Source organism: Bombina bombina, chromosome 1 (genome assembly GCF_027579735.1).
Source record: "Bombina bombina isolate aBomBom1 chromosome 1, aBomBom1.pri, whole genome shotgun sequence".
NCBI lineage: Eukaryota > Metazoa > Chordata > Amphibia > Anura > Bombinatoridae > Bombina > Bombina bombina.
This window is the reverse complement of record NC_069499.1, coordinates 190,920,369-190,943,845: the sequence shown is the minus strand read 5'-3', so window position 1 is coordinate 190,943,845 and position 23,477 is coordinate 190,920,369. Positions and strand designations below refer to the sequence as shown.

General features: G+C 39.3%; 1 protein-coding gene across 1 annotated transcript in view; it reads left to right on the top strand.

Moving 5' to 3' along the window:
- TTBK2 (tau tubulin kinase 2) overlaps positions 1-23,477 on the top strand; it is a 384,453-nt gene that overhangs the window by 234,808 nt on the left and 126,168 nt on the right. The window contains exons 7-9 of the mRNA XM_053697795.1: positions 14,317-14,382; positions 19,223-19,315; positions 21,313-21,438. Of these exons, the coding sequence (XP_053553770.1) occupies positions 14,317-14,382; positions 19,223-19,315; positions 21,313-21,438 (285 nt within the window). The remainder of the gene's footprint in view (positions 1-14,316; positions 14,383-19,222; positions 19,316-21,312; positions 21,439-23,477) is intronic.

Below are 23,477 nucleotides of genomic sequence, written 5' to 3'. Positions count from 1 at the left end.
TTAGATGAAAATTGGGCTAGAGTTTGATGTAAAGATTGTTAATTAACTAATCTAAATAAGTAACAGTAATTTTTAGGTTGACTGTCCCATTAAGGCTATTTTCGAGTTTATTAGTGTTTTCTCCCTAACATTGTTATTTATATGTTAATTTAATTTCTAATAATTATTTATTTTATGTGAATTTAATTTCTAAATGGAAAAGGGTTTTTCCCCTTCAGGGAATCTTGCCTTGATGTTCTTTTGAACTTCGGAGGTTTCGTTGCCTCCTTTATTAATAATGGAGGAGTGTTTTTTTTTCACTTGACCTGAGAGTCAGTGGGTTCCTAGCCTCCTCAGAGGTTATGGCTCAATTCAAGAGCAGTGACGTCTTCTTGGGTCTCGGGCATGAGATCTTTATGGTTCTGATTGTTGGGCGGCTATCTGGTCCTCCGAACATTCTTTTTTACTTCTGTTGAAGCAGCATCGGGAGAATGGGTTGGTTGCAGGCTGTGGTGTCCTCAGATTTGGTCCACCTCCTCTTTTGGCCTCCCGTTAGCATTCAGTGTCCTCTGTAGCTTGGGTATTAGTTCCCACAAGTAATGAATGCAGTTGTGGACTCTCCCTGTATTTAGAAGGAAAACATAAATTATGACTTACCAGATAATTTCCTTTCCTTCGATACAGGGAGAGTCCACAGCTTCCACCCGTGTTCTCCGATGGGCGACCCTAAATTTATTTTGTTTTCTTCTGGCACCTTTTGCACCCGGATATTTCTCTACTGTTCCTTGTTCCCTCGGCAGAATGACTGGGGGATGAGGGAAGTGGGGGAGGTATTTAAGCCTTTGACTGGGGTGTCTTTGCCTCCTCCTGGTGGCCAGGTTCTGTATTCCCACAAGTAATGAATGCAGCTGTGGACTCTCCCTGTATCGAAGGAAAGGAAATGATCTGGTAAGTCATAATTTATGTTTTTTAAAGAGAGCAGTGAAATATGGAGCAGCGCTTCAAAGTGGAAACGCTTTTATTGATGACTGGCTCTCAGGGATTTTTTTCCAACACCGGTCTGCAAAGCTGTGACTCCTGACTGTAACACACTTGTGAGCAATTCACCTTTTTATTACAAAATTTTTACCTTCTAATTATGTAATGTTAGACCAAGAGCAAAGAAACAAATTTATTCGAGACATTTTTTAAAAATTAAGATTTTTTTTCTCTGCAGCTAATTAGCAATTTACATTTTCAACTGCTGCAATATATTATAAAACTTTAAAATTTCTTTATTCTCTAGTTTATCAACACATTGCAATTGGCACTTTAGTGTAACTGCCTAATATAAGATTACATTTAATTTCAAAACGACCTGCAGAAATATTTTCACTAAAACAAAAAATTTCATTGCAGAAAGTGAAAAAAAAAAAAGTTCTGTATCTCTCTGACCCGAGTGTCCTTTTCTGGCTCTAGAGAGGTCATAAAAAGTGTTAGTTTCCCTTTAGCAAATATTCTTCTTCTATATAGGCCCAAGAGTAGACTTAATTCTACATAGGAGGCTTTTAAAACGTAAAAGCTTACCATTTCCCTTATAACAACATTTCCCTTATAACAACTTCTATATTAGTCCTATATTCGCTCTCCGGTACCCATAAAATGTTGTTTTCAACACCTTTATACACCCATTGCTAGAAAGACTATAGCATGCTAATAGATCTGTTTGACCTAATTCCTGACTGTCGTCTAATACCACCTATATATCTCCAAAGATATGATATTTTAGAGCTCCACATTTAAAAAAATATATACATTTTTTAAGTTTTACAGGTGCCTGGAAGTACGATGCCGACTACGCAAAACTAAAGTACAAGATTCTCATTCTCAAGCTTAAAGGGACATATTATACCCAAAAAATTGCTTTCAAGATTCAGACACAGAATACAATTTTAAACAACATTCCAATTTACTTCTGTTATCTAATTTGCTTCATTCTTTAGATATCCTTTTTTAAAGAAATAGCAATGCACATGGGTGAGCCAATCGAATGAGGTATCTATGTGCAGCAACCAATCAGTAGCTACTGAGCATATCTAGATATGCTTTTCAGGGAAGAATATCAAGAGAATGAAGCAAATTGGATAATAGAAGTAAATTAGAAAGTTGTTTAAAATGGTATTCTCTGTCTGAATCATGAAAGATAAAATTTGAGTTTAATGTCCATTTAAGTGTCATATTTTATGGCCCAAGAGTGGTGACAAAAATTGCTAGTTATCCTCCAGCACATATTCTGCTGTTATGCAGGTCCAAGAGTGACCTTTGTTTCCTATAGGAGGACTTTAAAACATAAAATAGACTGGTTTCAGCTGAAACTGATTATTTCTTTATTGATTTGTTTTAATAACGAGGTCGCTATTTTTCTTTGTAAAGTGTTTGGGAGAAATACTATTGGTAATGGTGTTTTTATCATTTATTTTTCTTTTTTCTGTATCTAAAAACTTCAATAAAAGATATATTTAAAAGTTAAGCAAAAGCTGTTTAAAGCTAAACTAAGATGAAGTGCTACTCACTAGCTAGCTATGCTCTTCAACAAAGAATGCCAATAGGACAATGTAAGTTTGATTGTAGACGTAAAATGGAAAATTTCTTAGAACGGTATGCTCTAGCAGAATGTCTAATGAAAATTTTGGATGATATGTCCCTTTAAGTACAGCCCAATAGAAACACATGGATTATTTATAAAAAATCCGCAGTGTAATAGAGTATTATTTACGGTAAATGATACCCTAAAAAAAAAAATCTTAAACATGTTATTTCCTTTTAGATTTTTCTTGTGTACATTCTGAATAAACAAAGAAGACTGATTTGCTCTGTCTAGTATATGCAGATCTTAGCTACCACCGTGATTGTCAAGTTTGCATAAAAAATGTAAAATGCGTACAATTTACAAATTGGTGATCAATTTGGTGCCATTCAATTTGCTTTAAAGTATTGTAAAACATAATGGATATGCAATTCATTCAGCATACTAATATAGAATAAACTAAAAAAAATGTTTTTGTGTGTTTATTTGAACACCCTTCTTAGGTACATTTTTTTTATATGCATGCTGATTTATCTGCATCCTTTATACTCTTCTTCATAAGATATTTTAGGAGTCATGGAGAAGGAGGCATTTTCCTATGGATGATCAAATGCTAAAATTTGAAGAGGATTTTGTGCAAGTGCTCAGCTCGTAGCAGAGTGCGCTGCAATAGTGAATTGATTTTGCTTTTTATGAGGTTTATACATCACAATTTGCTAAGGATGCAGACACTTGGAATCTAGGTTGCATGCCATAAAGATATGCGCATGCCACAAAATGATGTCAATTTAAACTTGAGATTAGTATCACTCGAGTATGAACCTCACTGTAAAAGTAATGTATTAAGCATATGTAAAACAATTATGTTTTCGTCTCCAAATGGGATCAATTGTAGTTGCTACTTTGTTTTATACTCTGTTCAAAGATGCTCAAAGCACTGCTTGGTTATGTGCTTAATGAGGCACTACGCTGTACAGAAATATTTTCCTAATTGAATGAGTTTTAGAATCACCTACATTAATGTGCATATTTCTCATGCAAGGTTTTTCTAGTCAAAAGTAATTATTATACTGACATTTGGAAACTGCTGGCAATGAGGATGATCATAATCTAATGTAAGCATTGAATAGGACAAATAGTTTTCAAATGCATTAATCAGTTTCAAGTTCATCCAGAAAATCACTATTTAACTGAACATTAAAGACACATCTGAAATGTGTTTATGAGCAACCTCTTTCATCTGTCATGACACAATACATATTAAAACTTTCAGTGACCTTGAACCCCCCCCCAAATAAAAACAACAACACATAATTTAAGGAGAAGGAGAGTGACAGGTGGGTGGCGCATCCCAGAAAGGGGGGGGGAGGTGGGAGGCAGAAAAAGGGAGGGATTGCATGTCGCCAAAAAAATTTGGAGGGATGGATTTACTACACTAGGGAAAAGTGTATTATGAGGGGGGCCCTACTGTATGATTGCTTGGACAAGGGAGGTGGGAAGGGTGAGGGGCCAGTACGCTACAGAAACAATATATATATTTTTTAAGTTTAAATGTATCCACCCTAACGTTATAAATAAACTCATGGGTGTCGACTTGTTAAAATCAGTAGGACAAAAAAATTATTTAGAAACAAAAAGCTAAGTGGCATATACATTTTGAAATTTCTATTTCTTCTATAAGATACAAGTCCACAGGTTCATCCTTTACTTGTGGGATATTATCCTCCTGCTAACAGGAAGTGGCAAAGAGCACCACAGCAGAGCTGTCTATATTGCTCCTCCCTTGACTCCACCCCCCAGTCATTCTCTTTGCCTACACTAAGTAATAGGAAGGGTAAAGTGAAAGAGGTGATAAAATGTTAGTTTTTATTTTCTTCAAGCATGACTTTTTTATTTTAAATGGTACCGGTGAATGCTATTTTTTCCCAGGCAGCAGATGGAATGAAGATTTCTGCCTGGAGACTGATGATCTTAGCAGTTGTTACTAAGATCCAGAGTAGTTCCCACAGAATGGCTGAGGAGTGTGGGCCATAATACCCAAATGTTTAAACAGTTGAAAATTGACTAGAATATATCACCTGAACATCTCTATGTAAAAAAGAAAGATATTTTACCTCAAAAGTTCCTCAGTAGCCACATCCCATTGTAAAGGATTTCTAAGCAGCATATTAGTATGTCTGTCCTGGGACAGCTTAAAGGATGAGCCTTGTGCACTCTCATATTATTTCCCTATTCAGTTTAGGGAAGTTTACAATGAAATCTCATGAGAGTTAAGTGAAATCTCATGAGATCACAGTAAGAGTTAATGACCTCAGCACTGCTGATGCTGATTGGCCGCTGTTCATTTCTTCATTTTTTTTTACCTGCAGCTGGGAGCAGGTGAAGTATAACTTTTTACACAGAACTTACTCTGCTGAGCTGAGGAGATTGTGAGGTAAAATATCTTCCTTTTTTACATAGAGATGCTCAGGTGATATTTTCCTGTCAGTTTTTTACAGTTATACTGCATCAGTTTCAAGTGATTTAGCATATGAGTATTATGTCCCTTTAAGAAACTTCAGTGTGAGCAACGTTTTTCATGCTACAAGCATTGAGGTATGTTCAGTCATTTTTTTTCTGGAGAGACTGTGTTAATTCAGAATTGGCTGATAGTATCCCCAAAAGGGGGAAAGGGTAAGCAGTAATCCTAATGTATAGAGAGGGGTATTACTGGACCTGTATGTTGGGCTGTAAAAAATGGTTGACACTGATGACATGATGTTTGTGGGCAAACAATTCTATGTTGGGAGGTAAAATAAAGTTTTTTGTGGCAAATGTTTTTAATTTATTTTGGCAATGGAGGGTACACATGGCTTCATTTAAGATGGGTATATGAACCCACATGGCTAGGTTTGTTTTTGGACCGCTCTGGTGCGGTTATTTTTTAAGGCTGTGAGACATAGAGTTAGATGGGCGGGGCCTATTTTCGCCCCTCAGTTGCGCAGTTGTATTTCCCATGCAAGCAGCAAACTCCTGCTCCGGTGGGCCTTTCAGGAAAGTTTGGGCCTAATCGAAGGGTTAATCCGATTTTGCAGACCCCTGAGGGCAGGTAGGCGCCACAGCAGGGCTGTGGCCAGGTGCAGGGGGTGTTTTTGTTTAACTATAGCGTTTTTGGTATAACGTTTTATGTTCTTAAGGGTTAAGTATTCCTTTTCTTGTGGGGCAATCTTAGCTGACAAGTTGGGATACATTTATCATAAAATTTAGATAATTTTATCGTTTTAAAGCAGTTTTGGAAAAATTGTATGCTTTTTTTTCTCTTAAAGGCGCAGTACCGTTTTTTCAGAATATTTGTTTCACAAAATAAAGTGTTTTCAAGCCTGTTTGTAGTCATTACTAGCCTGTTTTAACATGTCTGACATTGAGGAAAGCCAATGTTCCATGTGTTTAGAAGCCATTGTGGAACCCCCACTTCAAATGTGTCCCTCATGTACTGAAAGGGCCTTACATTGCAAAGAACATATTTTAGCTGATAAAAGTATGTCTCAGGATGATTCTCAGTCAGAAGAGAATCAGGTTATGCCATCTACTTCTCCCCAAGTGTCACAACCTTTAACGCCCGCCCAAGCGACGCCAAGTACTTCTAGTGTGTCTAATTCTTTCACCCTGCAAGATATGGCTGCAGTTATGTCTACTACCCTTACAGAGGTATTATCTAAACTGCCGGGTTTACAGGGTAAGCGCAGTAGGTCCGGTATTAGAGTAAATGCTGAGCCCTCTGATGCTTTATTGGCCATCTCCGATGTACCCTCACAGTGTTCTGATTTGGGGGTGGTGGAATTGCTGTCTGAGGGAGAGCTTTCTGATTCAGGAAAGATGTTCCTTCAAACAGACTCAGATGTGACGGCCTTTAAATTTAAGCTTGTTACTCAGGGAGGTCTTAGCGATTCTGGATGATTGTGACCCTATTGTCATCCCGCCAGAGAAACTGTGTAAAATGGATAAATATCTAGAGGTTCCTACTTACACTAATGTTTTTCTAGTCCCTAGAAGAATTTTGGACATTGTTACTAAGGAATAGGATATACCAGGCATTCCGTTCTCTCCCCCTCCTACTTTTAAGAAAATGTTTCCCATATCTGACACCATTCGGGATTCGACGGTCCCTAAGGTGGAGGGAGCTATTTCTACCCTGGCTAAGCGTACAACTATACCTATTGAGGACAGTTGTGCTTTCAAAGATCCTATGGATAAAAAATTAGAAGGGCTTCTAAAGAAATTGTTTATTCATCAGGGTTTTCTTCTGCAACCTATAGCGTGCATTGTTCCAGTAACTACTGCAGCATCTTTTTGGTTTGAGGCTCTAGAGTAGTCTCTTAAGGTTGAGACCCCATTAGATGATAATTTGGATAGAATTAAGGCTCTCAAGCTAGCAAATTCTTTTATTACAGATGCCGCTTTCCAAATGGCTAAATTAGCGGCTAAGAATGCAAGCTTTGCCATTTTAGCGCGTAGAGTCATGGTCTGCTGATGTGTCATCTCTATCCAAACTTTTAGCCATTCCCTTTAAGGGTAAGACCCTATTCGGGCCTGAACTGAAGGAGATCATTTTTGACATTACTGTAGGTAAAGGTCATGCCCTTCCTCAGGACAAGACGGTTAAAATGAGTTTCCTTTCGAAACTTTAAAGGCGGTCCCTCTACCTCTTCATCCGCCTCCAAGCAGGGGGGGAACTTTGCTCAATCCAAGTCAGTCTGGGGACCTAACCAGACCTGGAATAAAGGTAAACAGGCCAAAAAGCCTGCTGCTGCTACCAAGACAGCATAAAGGGGCAGCCCCCGATCCAGGACCGGATATAGTAGGGGGCAGACTTTCTCTCTTCGCTCAGGCTTGGGCAAGAGATGTTCAGGATTCCTGGGCATTAGAAATTGTGACCCAGGGGTATCGTATAGAGTTCAAATATTCTCTCCCAAGGGGGAGATTTCATCTTTCACGTTTGTAAACCAGACAAAAAGAGAGGCGTTCTTACGCTGTGTAGAAGACCTATATACCATGGGTGTAATCTGCCCAGTTCCAAAATTAGAACAAGGGCAGGGGTTTTACTCCAATCTGTTCGTGGTTCCCAAAAAAGAGGGAACCTTCAGACCGATTTTAGATCTCAAAACTCTAAACAAATTTCTCAGAGTCCCACCGTTCAAGATGGAGACAATACGAACAATTTTACCAATGATCCAGGAGGGTCAATATATGACCACCGTGGATTTGAAGGTTGCGTGTCTTCACATTCCTATCCACAAAGATCATCACCAGTTCCTCAGGTTCGCCTTCCTGGACAAACATTACCAGTTTGTGGCCCTTCCTTTCTGGTTGGCCACAGCTCCCAGAATTTTCACAAAGGTGCTAGGGTCCCTTCTGGCGGTTCTAAAGCCGCGGGGCATAGCAGTGGCGCCCTATCGGGACGATATTTTGATTCAGGCGTCAACTTACCATCTAGCCAAATCTCACACGGACATCGTGTTGGCTTTTCTAAGAACTCACGGGTGGAAGGTGAACATAAAAAAGAGTTCACTTGTTCCTCTGACAAGAGTTCCATTCCTAGGAACTCTGATAGACTCGGTAGACATGAAGATTTTTCTGACAGATGTCAGAAAATCAAAGATCTTAACCACTTGCCGAGCACTTCATTCCATTCCTCGGCCATCAGTGGCTCAATGTATGGAGGTAAATGGACTAATGGTAGCGGCAATGGACATAGTTCCGTTTGCTCACTTACATCTCAGACCACTGCAGCTGTGTATGCTCAGACAGTGGAATGGGGATTATGCGGATTTATCTACACGGATAAATCTGGATCTAGAGACCAGAGACTCTCTTCATTGGTGGTTGTCACAGGATCATCTGTCCCAGGGAATGTGCTTCCGCAGGCCAGCATGGGTCATAGTGACGACAGACGCCAGCCTCTTGGGCTGGGGTGCAGTCTGGTATTCCCTGAAGGCTCAGGGTGTGTGGACTCAGGAGGAGTCCTTACTACAAATAAATATTCTGAAACTGAGAGCGATATTCAACGCGCTTCAAGCGTGGCCTCAGCTGGCTTCGGCCAAATTCATAAGATTCCAGTCGGACAATATCACGACTGTAGCATATATCAATCATCAAGGGGGAACAAAGAGTTCTCTAGCGATGATAGAGGTTTCCAAAATAATTCAATGGGCAGAGACCCACTCTTGCCATCTATCAGCAATATATATCCCAGGAGTGGAGAACTGGGAAGCGGATTTTCTAGGTCATCAGACTTTTCAACCGGGGGAGTGGGAACTCCATCCGGAGGTGTTTGCAAAATTGATTCATCAATGGGGCACATCGGAATTGGATCTGATGGCATCTCGTCAGAATGCCAAACTTCCTTGTTACGGGTCCAGATCAAGGGATCCTCAAGCAGTACTGATAGATGCTCTAGCAGTACCGTGGTCGTTCAACCTGGCTTATGTGTTTCCTCCTTTTCCTCTCCTACCTCGTCTGATTGCAAGAATCAAACAGGAGAGGGCTTCGGTGAAATTGATAGCGCCTGCGTGGCCACGCAGGACTTGGTATGCAGACCTGGTGGAAATGTCATCTCTGCCACCGTGGAAACTGCCACTGAGACAGGACCTTCTCATTCAGGGTCCATTCCAACATCCAAATCTAGTTTCTCTGCAGCTGACTGCCTGGAGATTGAACGCTTGATTCTATCTAAGCGGGGATTCTCTGAGTCGGTCATTGATACCTTGATTCAGGCTCGGAAGCCTGTCACTAGGAAAATTTATCATAAGATATGGCGTAAATATCTTTATTGGTGCGAATCCAAAGGCTACTCATGGAGTAAGAGCAGGATTCCTAGGATTTTGTCCTTTCTCCAAGAAGGATTGGAGAAGGGGTTATCAGCTAGTTCCTTAAAGGGACAGATTTCTGCTTTGTCAATCTTACTACACAATCGTCTGGCAGATGTCCCAGACGTTCAGTCATTTTGTCAGGCTTTGGTTAGAATTAAGCCTGTGTTTAAACCTGTTGCTCTGCCATGGAGTTTGAATTTAGTTCTTAATGTTCTTCAAGGGGTTCCGTTTGAACCCATGCATTCCATAGATATTAAACTTCTATCTTGGAAAGTTCTGTTTTTAGTTGCTATCTCTTCTGCTCGAAGAGTTTCTGAGCTATCTGCGTTACAATGCGACTCGCCTTATCTTATATTCCATTCTGATAAGGTGGTTTTGCGTACTAAACCTGGATTCCTTCCTAAGGTTGTTTCAAATAAGAATATTAATCAGGAAATTGTTGTTCCTTCTCTGTGTCCTAACCCTTCTTCTAAGAAGGAGCGTCTGTTACATAACTTGGACGTGGTTCGTGCCTTGAATTTTTACTTGCAAGCGACCAAGGATTTCCATCAAACATCTTCTCTGTTTGTTGTCTATTCTGAAAAGCGTAGAGGTCAAAAAGCTACGGCTACCTCTCTTTCTTTTTGGCTGAAAAGCATCATCCGTTTGGCATACGAGACTGCTGGACAGCAGCCTCCTGAAAGAATTACAGCTCATTCTACTAGAGCGGTGGCTTCCACATGGGCTTTTAAAAACTATGCTTCTGTTGAACAGATTTGTAAGGCTGCGACTTGGTCTTCCCTTCATACCTTTTCCAAATTTTATAAATTTGATACTTTTGCTTCTTCTGAGGCTATTTTTGGGAGAAAAGTTCTTCAAGCAGTGGTGCCTTCTGTTTAGTTATCTGTCTTGTCCCTCCCGTTCATCCGTGTCCTGTAGCTTTGGTATTGTATCCCACAAGTAAAGGATGAATCCGTGGACTCGTCGTATCTTATAGAAGAAAAGGAAATTTATGCTTACCTGATAAATTGATTTCTTCTAAGATACGACAAGTCCACGGCCCGCCCTGTCAATTTAAGAGAGTTTATATTTTTTTGTTTAAAACTTCAGTCACCTCTGCACCTTTTAGTTTCTCCTTTTTCTTCCTATACCTTCGGTCGAATGACTGGGGGGTGGAGTCAAGGGAAGAGCTATATAGACAGCTCTGCTGTGGTGCTCTTTGCCACTTCCTGTTAGCAGGAGGATAATATCCCACAAGTAAAGGATGAATCCGTGGACTCGTCGTATCTTATAAGAAATCAATTTATCAGGTAAGCATAAATTTCCTTTTTATTCTCTCTGCAAATACGTTCACTGGAATCCCAGAACCAAAAATGATTTTCTGTCCTAGGTTAAGGAACATTAACCCTTTGAGTGCTAAGCACTTTACCACCTGGGTACTAAGCTGTTTTGTTTTGGGGTTTTTTAACTTTTTTTTTTGTTTTTTCAGATCCATAAGACTTCAACTTTTGGAAAGGTTAGGCGATTACCTTTCCAACGGTGGGTCTTGGGGGTCTGTAGCTGCTTAGATGCCTGAGATACAGGCTTCTAAGCAGCATGCCCCCTGCTCCTATACTTAAGATTGTGAATTATAAATAAAGTTGCGTGGTGACGTGATCACGTTATTGTGCGTGACATCACCGCGCATAACGTGAAGCCCCGGCGATGCCTGTCACTATGCAGACCCGATCGCTGGGGTAGGAGCCCCCAGATCTCCCTCAAGGTGGGAGAGTGCTAGCGACTAGAGTGGGAAACTCTGCGACGGCTCATAGCCGTCGTTAGCACTAAAGAAGTTAAAGGGCAGTCTAGTCAAAAATAAACTTTTATTATTCAAATAGGGCATATAATTTTAAACAGCTTTCCAATTTACTTTTATCATCAATTTTGATTTGTTCTCTTGGTATTCTTAGTTGAAAGCTAAACCTGGGTAAGCTCATATGCTTATTTCTTAACCCTTGAAGGCCGCCTCTTATCTGAATGCATTTTTTATTTTTTTCACAACTAGAGGACTTTAGTTCATGTGTGCCATATAGATAATGTGCTCACGCCCGTGATGTTACCTAGGAGTCAGGAGTGATTGGCTAAAATGCAAGTCTGTAAAAATAACTGAAATAAGTGGCAGTCTGCAGAGAGTTCGATACAGGGTAATCACAGAGGTAAAAGTGTATTATTATAACCGTATTGGTTATGCAAAACTAGGGAATGGATAATAAAGGGATTATCTATCTTTTTAAACAATAAAAATTCTGGTGTAGACTGTCCCTTTAAACACTTAATGTTTTGTGTAAAATAAAAAATAAAATTAAAAAAAAAATGCTTTGCCCCATGCTTTTTAGAGAGACCCAAAAGTAAATTCTATCATTTCGGTTTTCAAAATGATGGAAATCAAATAGTTGGTTTGGGCAGTTTGCTGCATTTGGAAACCCAGATTGCACAGTTTGCTTTTTGGCCTGTCTAAGAATCGTGGTGAAGTTTATGTCCCTTGAAGCTTCATCAGTGTTTGCTCAAAAGTGAATCAGTCTAGTGAATTAGCTACAGGTGTTATTAACCATCAAACATCAAATTGATGCTGGTTGAAAAGGAAATTTGTTATTTTCATGAAAATATTAATTTGATCTAAATAAGAACATTTCAAATACTATAGTTGGATAAATACTGGGAGACAGAGCTCCAATTGTATTTGTCCATTCATCTTAGCAACTTGAAAATGTAAGTTATTTTTATATTTTAAATATTTCCATTTTCGTTCCTAAAATTTTGAACAGCCATCTAAAAATGTTCTGTCTGGCGCCTAAATCCGTGCAGACCTATCACTCACTGCTAATGCAATTTCCTTTCACGTAAAAGTCAAATCAGCGTTGACAGAGAACAAGGCTGCCGTTTTCTCTTCCTTTATCACTTTTTTTTTATTTTTTATGATGATGCAATGCGAAAAGCATCTGCATGTGCTGTCTCAGATTTAATTACTGCCTGCACTAAGCACTATCTGTCTCTAAGGCTCTCGAGATATATTATAATAGGTTTTATATAGAGAGCACATCATTATTTTACTTTTTGGCAAGAGTTTGCTTGAAATGAGCTACAAAAGTCCAACAATGTCAGTTTGATAACTGTGAATGCTATAAAAAATTTAAATATACACAAACATTTTATTTTTATTTTGTTCCAATACTAAAAATAATGCAAATGTTGCTGGTATGGAAGCTTACATGTGGCACGCAAAATTACTAGCGTTGTGGAGCGCTAACATTGCAATTAATAGTGCTTTTATTTCATCTCTCATTCCCTAAACATATTTTTTATGCTCGAGCGATAGTCTAGGGCACTCTAATTTTTGGTTCAGCACACTGGGTAGCGCTGTTACGTTTAGCCACTAATCAGCAAGCACGCTACCTAGATGCTGAACTAAAGCTCCTAAGCTTACATTCCTGTTTTGCGAATAACGATACCAAGAGAATGAAGAAACATTGATAAAAGGAGTAAATTAGAAAGTTGCTTATAATTGCCTGCTCTATCTGAATCATGAAAGAAAACAATTGGGTTTAGTATCCCTTTAATTTTGACTTTACAGTTCCTTTACCTAAAATAAAGTAGAAGGGAGTTAATTATTCCAAAGGCATCTTTTATGCACTGATATATTTCAATATGTTTATTTGCAGGAGTTAGTTGTTCTGGACTTTTATTTTGTTTTAGAATGTTTAAAAAAAAAAATTTTCTGTAATCTTGACAAATAAATGATACAAAACTGAAATCAATCCAAATATGTGTAAGATCATTTGCAGCAATATGCTAGTCTCTCTAACAGTAACCACTTGAATTAAAGGGACATTTCAGTCAAAATTTAAATTAAATTTTTCTAGTAACAGTTATCACTGTTTTAGTGTTAACATTTTTCTTGGCACGTTTATGTGAAGTATATCTAGATATTCTCAAAGCACAATATTTTTAAATACTGCAGCAGCTCAGAGTTCCTGTGGGGCTTGTATCATGTCAGCACATAACAAATTGAGTCATTGCCAGATGATATAAGCACCTTACGCTCTGTAAGCAAGTGTTGTGTTTAAAATGCTTGTGCACGGTGCATACTTGAATAGACTTTTAAAACAGCTATGGCTTTTATTAGAAGTATTTTTTCTAATACATGTATATTACAAAAATGCTTCTATTCAAAATTGAAATAAATCCATGTGGATTCCAATTTTGGCTGGAATTTCCCTTTAAGTTATAACTGCAACACTGTCACCATGGTTTAAAATTTGGACAAAGGAATGTCGTCTTCATGTGTACTGCAGGATTGGGGCAAACTACTGTTAAAGGGACAATAAAATCAAATTAAACTTTCATGATTCTGATAGCACAAGCTATTTTAAACAACTTTCCAATTCTGTTATCAAATTTGCTTCGTACTCTTGGTATCTTTTATCGAAGAGGTAGGCTCATAAGAGCTCAGGAGTGTTCAAATATTTAGTACTCTATGGCAGCAGTGTTTGGCAACATTGTATAACAAAGCTACAAATAATGTTGCAAAACCCCGCTGCCATAGAGTACTAAAGAGACGTGCACACTCCTGAGCTCTTATGAGCCTACCTAGTGTTACTCTTCGATAAAATACAAGAAGAGAACTAAGCAAATTTAATAACAGAATTGGAAAGTTGTTTATAATTGCTTGTGCTATCAGAATCATGAAAGTTTAATGTTGACTTTACTTTCCCTTTAAGCCCTTGAATGCCCGCTAGTTCTACAGCCAAGTGTGTGTGTGTTTGAATGTATCCAAGTAAGAAATTTGTCTTTTTTCTTGTATTTTGGAAGTGATCTTCCAAGAAGGTGCGATTTATCAACCAGTACTTAAAATGACAGCATTTTTAAATATGAAGAATGAATTAATGTTTTCTGTTTCTTCTGTAGCCTCGAGCTGTTGCTGGATTTCGTGGAACAGTACGGTACGCATCTGTCAATGCACATCGGAACCGGGTGAGTAAATAGTTTCTTCTCCAAAAGTATTCTTTTATTGTTGCTCTGCTGTGAACACTCCCTAGGAACAATATCAACATTACAATAAATCACAATGTAATACATAAAACAGTGCAAATCAAAGCAATATGCACATGCTAAAAACAAAGCAACAAAGTTCAAAATGATGTCTTAGTCTAATTAATGCCCCAAACTTAATAGCAGACCTTTTATTTTTGAAAATCAATAGGGGCCATTTCTAATAAATGTGTGTGCAAAAAACACCACCAAAATATTTTATAAACACTGCAGAATTTCCTAAATCTTAAAATGGGGGGAAAAGCATGTGTAACAACTCCTGTTGGATTTCAGTTACAAGGAAAAGGTGATTTATATACCAGTTTGCCTTGAGCATCTCTGACAAATCCCACATTTGTTTTTAGTATTCAGTGATAATAAAAAGTTCCATTATCTTTTCTTTTCTTTTTTTTTTTGCAAATTACCGTCCAAATTATTAAAATTAAATACAACATTTAATATTCTCAAAAGAAATTAACAAAAAATAGTTATTTTTGGAATTTACTATTGCTGTCTACGTTTGTGGCATATCTTAGTATCCTTTCACCAGAGCACAGAACATATTTCTCAAAGCTTTACTGTGTCCTGTGGATTAGTGTCAAATGGTTGTTACCACCTCTCTGCCTCTGTTTTGTTCCTATCCTATATATTTAGTTACTCCATCATATGTCCCATATCATCCTGATCCAATATATATTTAACATCTCGTTATATTTCCAATATTTCATTCCCTTATTTCTCCAACATAGGTGTGTCCGGTCCACGGCGTCATCCTTACTTGTGGGATATTCTCTTCCCCAACAGGAAATGGCAAAGAGCCCAGCAAAGCTGGTCACATGATCCCTCCTAGGCTCCGCCTTCCCCAGTCATTCTCTTTGCCGTTGTACAGGCAACATCTCCACGGAGATGGCTTAGAGTTTTTTGGTGTTTAAACCAAATTTTCGTCCCTTTCGCAGAAACGGACCAGCCCCAAGTGCTACATCCTCTAAGCAAGAGGGTAATACTTCTCAAGCCAAGCCAGCCTGGAGGCCAATGCAAGGCTGGAACAAAGGTAAGCAGGCCAAGAAACCTGCCACTGCTACCAAGACAGCATGAGATGTTGGCCCCCGATCCAGGACCGGATCTGGTGGGGGGCAGACTCTCTCTCTTCGCTCAGGCTTGGGCAAGAGATGTTCTGGATCCTTGGGCGCTGGAAATAGTCTCCCAAGGTTATCTTCTGGAATTCAAGGGGCTTCCCCCAAGGGGGAGGTTCCACAGGTCTCAATTGTCTTCAGACCACATAAAAAAACAGGCATTCTTACATTGTGTAGAAGACCTGTTAAAAATGGGAGTGATTCATCCTGTTCCATTAGGAGAACAAGGGATGGGGTTCTACTCCAATCTGTTCATAGTTCCCAAAAAAGAGGGAACATTCAGACCAATCTTAGATCTCAAGATCCTAAACAAGTTTCTCAAGGTTCCATCGTTCAAAATGGAAACCATTCGAACAATTCTTCCTTCCATCCAGGAAGGTCAATTCATGACCACGGTGGATTTAAAGGATGCGTATCTACATATTCCTATCCACAAGGAACATCATCGGTTCCTAAGGTTCGCCTTTCTGGACAAGCATTACCAGTTTGTGGCACTTCCGTTCGGATTAGCCACTGCTCCAAGAATTTTCACAAAGGTACTGGGGTCCCTTCTAGCGGTGCTAAGACCAAGGGGCATTGCAGTAGTACCTTACTTGGACGACATTCTGATTCAAGCGTCGTCCCTTCCACAAGCAAAGGCTCACACGGACATTGTCCTGGCCTTTCTCAGATCTCACGGGTGGAAAGTGAACGTAGAAAAAAGGTCTCTATCTCCGTCAACAAGAGTTCCCTTCTTGGGAACAATAATAGACTCCTTAGAAATGAGGATTTTTCTGACAGAGGCCAGAAAATCAAAACTTCTAAACTCTTGTCAAGTACTTCATTCTGTTCCTCTTCCTTCCATAGCGCAGTGCATGGAAGTAATAGGTTTGATGGTCGCGGCAATGGACATAGTTCCTTTTGCGCGAATTCATCTGAGACCATTACAACTGTGCATGCTCAGTCAGTGGAATGGGGATTATACAGACTTGTCTCCGACGATACAAGTAGATCAGAGGACCAGAGATTCACTCCGTTGGTGGCTGTCCCTGGACAACCTGTCACAGGGGATGAGCTTCCGCAGACCAGAGTGGGTCATTGTCACGACCGACGCCAGTCTGGTGGGCTGGGGCGCGGTCTGGGGACTCCTGAAAGCTCAGGGTCTTTGGTCTCGGGAAGAATCTCTTCTCCCGATAAATATTCTGGAACTGAGAGCGATATTCAATGCTCTCAAGGCTTGGCCTCAGCTAGCAAAGGCCAAATTCATACGGTTTCAATCGGACAACATGACGACTGTTGCGTACATCAACCATCAGGGGGGAACAAGGAGTTCCCTGGCGATGGAAGAAGTGACCAAAATCATTCAATGGGCGGAGACTCACTCCTGCCACTTGTCTGCAATCCACATCCCAGGAGTGGAAAATTGGGAAGCGGATTTTCTGAGTCGTCAGACATTTCATCCGGGGGAGTGGGAACTCCATCCGGAAATCTTTGCCCAAATTACTCAGTTGTGGGGCATTCCAGACATGGATCTGATGGCCTCTCGTCAGAACTTCAAGGTTCCTTGCTACGGGTCCAGATCCAGGGATCCCAAGGCGACTCTAGTAGATGCACTAGTAGCACCTTGGACCTTCAAACTAGCTTATGTATTCCCACCGTTTCCTCTCATCCCCAGGCTGGTAGCCAGGATCAATCAGGAGAGGGCATCGGTGATCTTGATAGCTCCTGCGTGGCCACGCAGGACTTGGTATGCAGACCTGGTGAATATGTCATCTGCTCCACCATGGAAGCTACCTTTGAGACGGGACCTTCTTGTTCAAGGTCCGTTCGAACATCCAAATCTGGTCTCACTCCAACTGACTGCTTGGAGATTGAACGCTTGATTTTATCAAAGCGAGGGTTCTCAGATTCTGTCATTGATACTCTTGTTCAGGCCAGAAAGCCTGTAACTAGAAAAATCTACCATAAAATATGGAAAAAATATATCTGTTGGTGTGAATCTAAAGGATTCCCTTGGGACAAGATAAAAATTCCTAAGATTCTATCCTTTCTTCAAGAAGGTTTGGAGAAAGGATTATCTGCAAGTTCTTTGAAGGGACAGATTTCTGCTTTGTCTGTGTTACTTCACACAAAGCTGGCAGCTGTGCCAGATGTTCAAGCCTTTGTTCAGGCTCTGGTTAGAATCAAGCCTGTTTACAAACCTTTGACTCCTCCTTGGAGTCTCAATTTAGTTCTTTCAGTTCTTCAGGGGGTTCCGTTTGAACCCTTACATTCCGTTGATATTAAGTTATTATCTTGGAAAGTTTTGTTTTTGGTTGCAATTTCTTCTGCTAGAAGAGTTTCAGAGTTATCTGCTCTGCAGTGTTCTCCTCCTTATCTGGTGTTCCATGCAGATAAGGTGGTTTTGCGTACTAAACCTGGTTTTCTTCCGAAAGTTGTTTCTAACAAAAACATTAACCAGGAGATAGTCGTGCCTTCTTTGTGTCCGAATCCAGTTTCAAAGAAGGAACGTTTGTTGCACAATTTGGATGTAGTTCGTGCTCTAAAATTCTATTTAGATGCTACAAAGGATTTTAGACAAACATCTTCCTTGTTTGTTGTTTATTCTGGTAAAAGGAGAGGTCAAAAAGCAACTTCTACCTCTCTCTCTTTTTGGCTTAAAAGCATCATCAGATTGGCTTACGAGACTGCCGTCCGGCAGTCTCGTGAAAGAATCACAGCTCATTCCACTAGGGCCGTGGCTTCCACATGGGCCTTCAAGAACGAGGCTTCTGTTGATCAGATATGTAAGGCAGCGACTTGGTCTTCACTGCACACTTTTACTAAATTTTACAAATTTGATACTTTTGCTTCTTCTGAGGCTATTTTTGGGAGAAAGGTTTTGCAAGCCGTGGTGCCTTCCATCTAGGTGACCTGATTTGCTCCCTCCCTTCATCCGTGTCCTAAAGCTTTGGTATTGGTTCCCACAAGTAAGGATGACGCCGTGGACCGGACACACCTATGTTGGAGAAAACAGAATTTATGTTTACCTGATAAATTACTTTCTCCAACGGTGTGTCCGGTCCACGGCCCGCCCTGGTTTTTTAATCAGGTCTGATAATTTATTTTCTTTAACTACAGTCACCACGGTATCATATGATTTCTCCTATGCAAATATTCCTCCTTTACGTCGGTCGAATGACTGGGGAAGGCGGAGCCTAGGAGGGATCATGTGACCAGCTTTGCTGGGCTCTTTGCCATTTCCTGTTGGGGAAGAGAATATCCCACAAGTAAGGATGACGCCGTGGACCGGACACACCGTTGGAGAAAGTAATTTATCAGGTAAACATAAATTCTGTTTTTTACCAATTTTTTCCTATTCACCCTGTTTTAACATCCTGTTTCCTCTCCTCATTCCTCACCCCATATATTTTAGCTACCCCATCTCTGTATTGCTTTTTAATGCACGGGGAATATAAGAAATATGTGATTGTTATCACATATAAACTGCTCACAATCAGGAGCTGAAAGTGTAGTTGTGCAGGCAAAGTCTGTAGTTTCTTTTTGAACCTTTAGTAAGGAACTCTATAGATACATTAATCTCTATACATAATCTTTAAATGTGGCAAAAATATTTGTTTTTTATTATTGTCTTTAAACTTGTTTTTTTGTTTTGTTTTTGTCCTCTACAGGAGATGGGTCGTCATGATGATCTTTGGTCACTTTTTTACATGCTCGTAGAATTTGTGGTTGGCCAGTTACCTTGGCGTAAAATTAAGGACAAGGTAAACGTGGTTGTTATCAGATGACTTTGGAATGCAATAATTGTTAAATTCCTTAATTGAGTTTGCTTAAAGGGACATTGAACCCAATTTTTTTCTTTCATGATTCAGATAGAGCATGCCATTTTAAGCAACTTTCAAATTTACTCCTATTATCAATTTTTCTTCATTCTCTTGCTATCTTTATTTGGAAAAGAAGGCATCTAAGCTTTTTTTATTAGTTCAGACTCTGGACAGCACTTTTTTATTGGTGGATGAATTTATCCACCAATCAGCAAGAACAACCCAGGTTGTACACCAAAAATGGGCCGGCATTTAAACTTAAATTCTTGCATTTCAAATAAAGATACCAAGAGAATGAAGAAATTTTGATAATAGGAGTAAATTAGAAAGTTGCTTAAAATGTCATGCTCTATCTGAATCGTGAAAGAAAACAATTTGGGTTCAGTGTCCCTTTAAACATTATTTCTTGTGTTGTAAAATGAGGTAATTTCAAGCTTAAAGGGGACACTAAATACATTTAATGCACCTCCCTCTAATCATGGGTGCTGCCATATTGCAACCTAGGTTACACTGCATGTATCTGAAGAAGAATTGCTGCACATGTACAAACACATCAGCATTGGAATGTAGTGAAAGATACAACTTAACATGGTGGCACCCAAGACTAGAGGGAGGCAGGAAATAACCTCAATACTATGCTTATAAAATGTATTTAATGTTTAAAGGGATAGTAAACCCAAATTTGTTTTTTTCATGATTCAGATAGAGCATGCAATTTTAAGCAACTTTCTAATTTACTCTATTTCTTCGTTCACTTTATTAAAAAGCAGGAATTTAAAGCTTAGGAGCCAGCCCATTTTAGGTTCAGCACCCTGGATATCGCTTGCTCATTGGTGGCTACATTTAGCCACCAATAAGCAAGCATAACCCAAGTTCTGAACCAAAAATGGGCCGTTTCTTAAGCTTTACATTTTTGCTTATTAAATAAAGATAGCAAGATAATGAAGAAAAGGTTTAGTGTCCCTTTAATGTCCCTTTAATATTGTTGCCTAGATATCAGATATAAAAGAAGCCAACTAAACAAATATTTTACATTTCTCTACTCTTATCCCTCACCATTTGTTGTTAACAATAATGCTAGAAGCAGTACTCTCTCTCTTTCTGTCTTTCTGATTAACAGCAGTGCAGGGCCCTGTGACAATGTTTCCTATAAATGCTACCTTTGCATATTATATATATGATGATAGTGCTGTAGATACTGGTGGCACTCTACAAATAACTGATAATATTAATAAATAATCTGTCAATCTTTGTCTCACTATCTCTCCACAACTCTTTCAGCTGTTTTTTTTTTTTACATATGTTGATCAGCTTTTCTAGTTACAAAGTTTTCTCTTTTTAAAATAAAAAGATTAATAACTGTCAATGGCCGCAAATGCCCATTATAATGTTGAGGGAATGTTCTTTGGTTGACTAAATAAGCTTTATTGTAGATGAGAAAAAAAGCTGTAACTGAAAAGTGCCTTAACGCTTCAAAATTCTATTGGATGCAGCTGTTAGAAGTAGTGGCAATAGGTGCTGCACAGCGAAACTGCTATGCAATCCAGCAATTTAAAGGAACCCAATTTTTTTCTCTCATGATTTAGAAGGAGCATGCAATTTAAAACAACTTTCCAAGTTACTTATATGATCTAATTGGCTTCATTCTCTTGATATCCTTTGCTGAAAAGCATATCTAAATAGGCTCAGTAGCTTCTGATTGGTGGCTGCACATAGGTGCCTCATGTGATTGGCTCACCCGTGTGCATTTATATTTCTTTAACAAAGGATATCTAAAGAATGAAGCAAATTAGATAATAGAAGTAAATCGGAATGTTGTTTAAAATTGTTTTCTCTATTTGAATTATGAAAGTAACATTTTGGGTTTTGTGTCCCTTTAAGTTTTGTTTTGCAGCATTGAAACTGTCTTCAAACGTAACCTGTGTTTCTCTTTATAGGAGCAAGTAGGATCCATAAAGGAACGATATGAACATCGCCTTATGCTGAAGCATCTTCCCCCTGAATTTTCAGTATTCCTTGATCATATAATTGGCTTAGATTATTTCACAAAACCAGATTACCAGGTGTGTATATACCACATATTTTGTCTTTTTAACAAACTTTGAAATGGAACGAGATAAGGGAAACAAAGGTATTTGAAACAGCATCATTAAATAAATGCAAACTAAATTAAAAGGGATATAAAACTCCAAGTTCTTTCCTATGGCATGGAGAGTCCACAATTTCATTCCAATTACTAGTGGGATATTCAACTCCTGGCCAGCAGGAGGAGTCAAAGAGCACCCCAACAGAGCTGTTAAGTGTCACTTCCCTTACCCATAATCCCTAGTCATTCTTTGCCGTTTATTTTCGTGTTATTTTTTTACTGTGGCGCAGTTTTATTTCCTTTGCGGTCATGTGACCGGACTCCGCAATTCCTCTATCGGCTTCTGCTTTTATAGCTGACGAATGCATGGAGTATTTCTGAGCTGTATACAGCTGCTGCTCACAGAGTGTATGACCGGATAGCAACTATTGAGTGGATCTAGTTCTGAGTATATCAGTTTCTGTTCAGGAGTGGGGTTACAGGTGCCAGATGTATATATTGTATATTTTTCATTTTATTATTATTTTTTGAGAATCCTATATTTAGTTTAAGGTTGAAATATTTGGGTTCTTTAGTCTTAAGAAATTATGGACCCTGAGATAATCTCAAGTGGGTCTTTTGAAAATGTTTGTACTGTTGGAGGCTCAGATTATTAATCCTGTGCAGTTTTGCTCCTCATGTTTAAACAAGATGCTTTTGTCTAAAAATAAAAAATACCTCTCAGAGCCATCTGTCTCTCAGGATAATGTTGTCCTTGCCATGCCTCAGCTTTCCTCTCAAGCGTTAGAAGTTTCACATGCAGTGCCCTGCAGTTCCTCTTATAATCCTCCTGGGGGTGTTTATTTACCAGAAGATTTTGTTGCGCAAATAACGTCTACGGTTTCGGCAGCTTTATCAGCTTTCCCTGTTGCTGGTAAGCGAAAGAGGAAATCTAAAACTATTTCTGTTAATAAGGGTTCTGACTCCGCAAAGGCTGTGTTAGTCAGTCTCTCTGTTATATGATGATGATACCTCATTGGCTTCTGAGGTTGCGATCTCTGACTCTATAGTGGACAAAATAGGAAAAAAAAAAGATTAGGTTAATTTTAGATTTAAACTAGAACACCTCTGGTTACTTTTGAAGGAGGTCCTTGATACCTTGGAAGACTCAGACTCAACTGTCGCTGAGAACCCAAAAAAGTCTAGTAAACTAAACAGAGTAAATGATGTTCCTTCATCTGGGAAAGTTTTTCCAGTTCCAGACCGTATGTCAGAAATTATAGCTCAGGAAAGGGAAAAACCAGGAATTTTCTTTTTCCCTGTCCCCTGTTTTTAAACATATGTTTCCTGTTGCTGACTCTACGTGACTCGTGGCCCACAGTGCCTAAGGTAGAGGGAGCTATCTCTACCCTAGCCAAGAGAACTACTATTCCTGTTGTTCCGTCCTTCAAAATGGGAACTATTCCCTTCTACCCTTGATACAGGAAGATCTGAAGGATGCATATCTGCATGTTCCCATTCACAGGGAACATCACCAATTCCTACGGTTTGCCTTTCTAGACATACATTTCCAGTTCGTTACACTTCCCTTTGGCCTTGCCATGGCTCCTCGAATCTTTACAAAGGTCTTAGGGGCCTTTTTGGCAGTGGTCAGATCTCAAGGAATAGCGGTGGTCACCTTATCTGGACGACATCTGGGTTCAGGCGCCATCTTTTCCGTTAGCAAAATCTCATACAGAGATGTTGTTATCTATTCTTCGTTCCCACGGGTGAATTTGGACAAGACTCCCCTAGTGCCAGACACCATGGTGTGTTTCTTAGGAACAATTATAGATTCTCTGTTCATGAAGATTTTTCTGACAGAAGTCAGAAAATCCAAACTTCTGGCTTCTTGCCTTTCATTTCAGTCCTCTACCCGTCCATCTGTGGCTCAGTGTATGGAAGCAATTGGTCTGATGGTTGCTTCCATGGACATCATTCCGTTTGCTCGGTTCCATCGAAGACCACTAGAGTTATGCATGCTCAGACAATGTAACG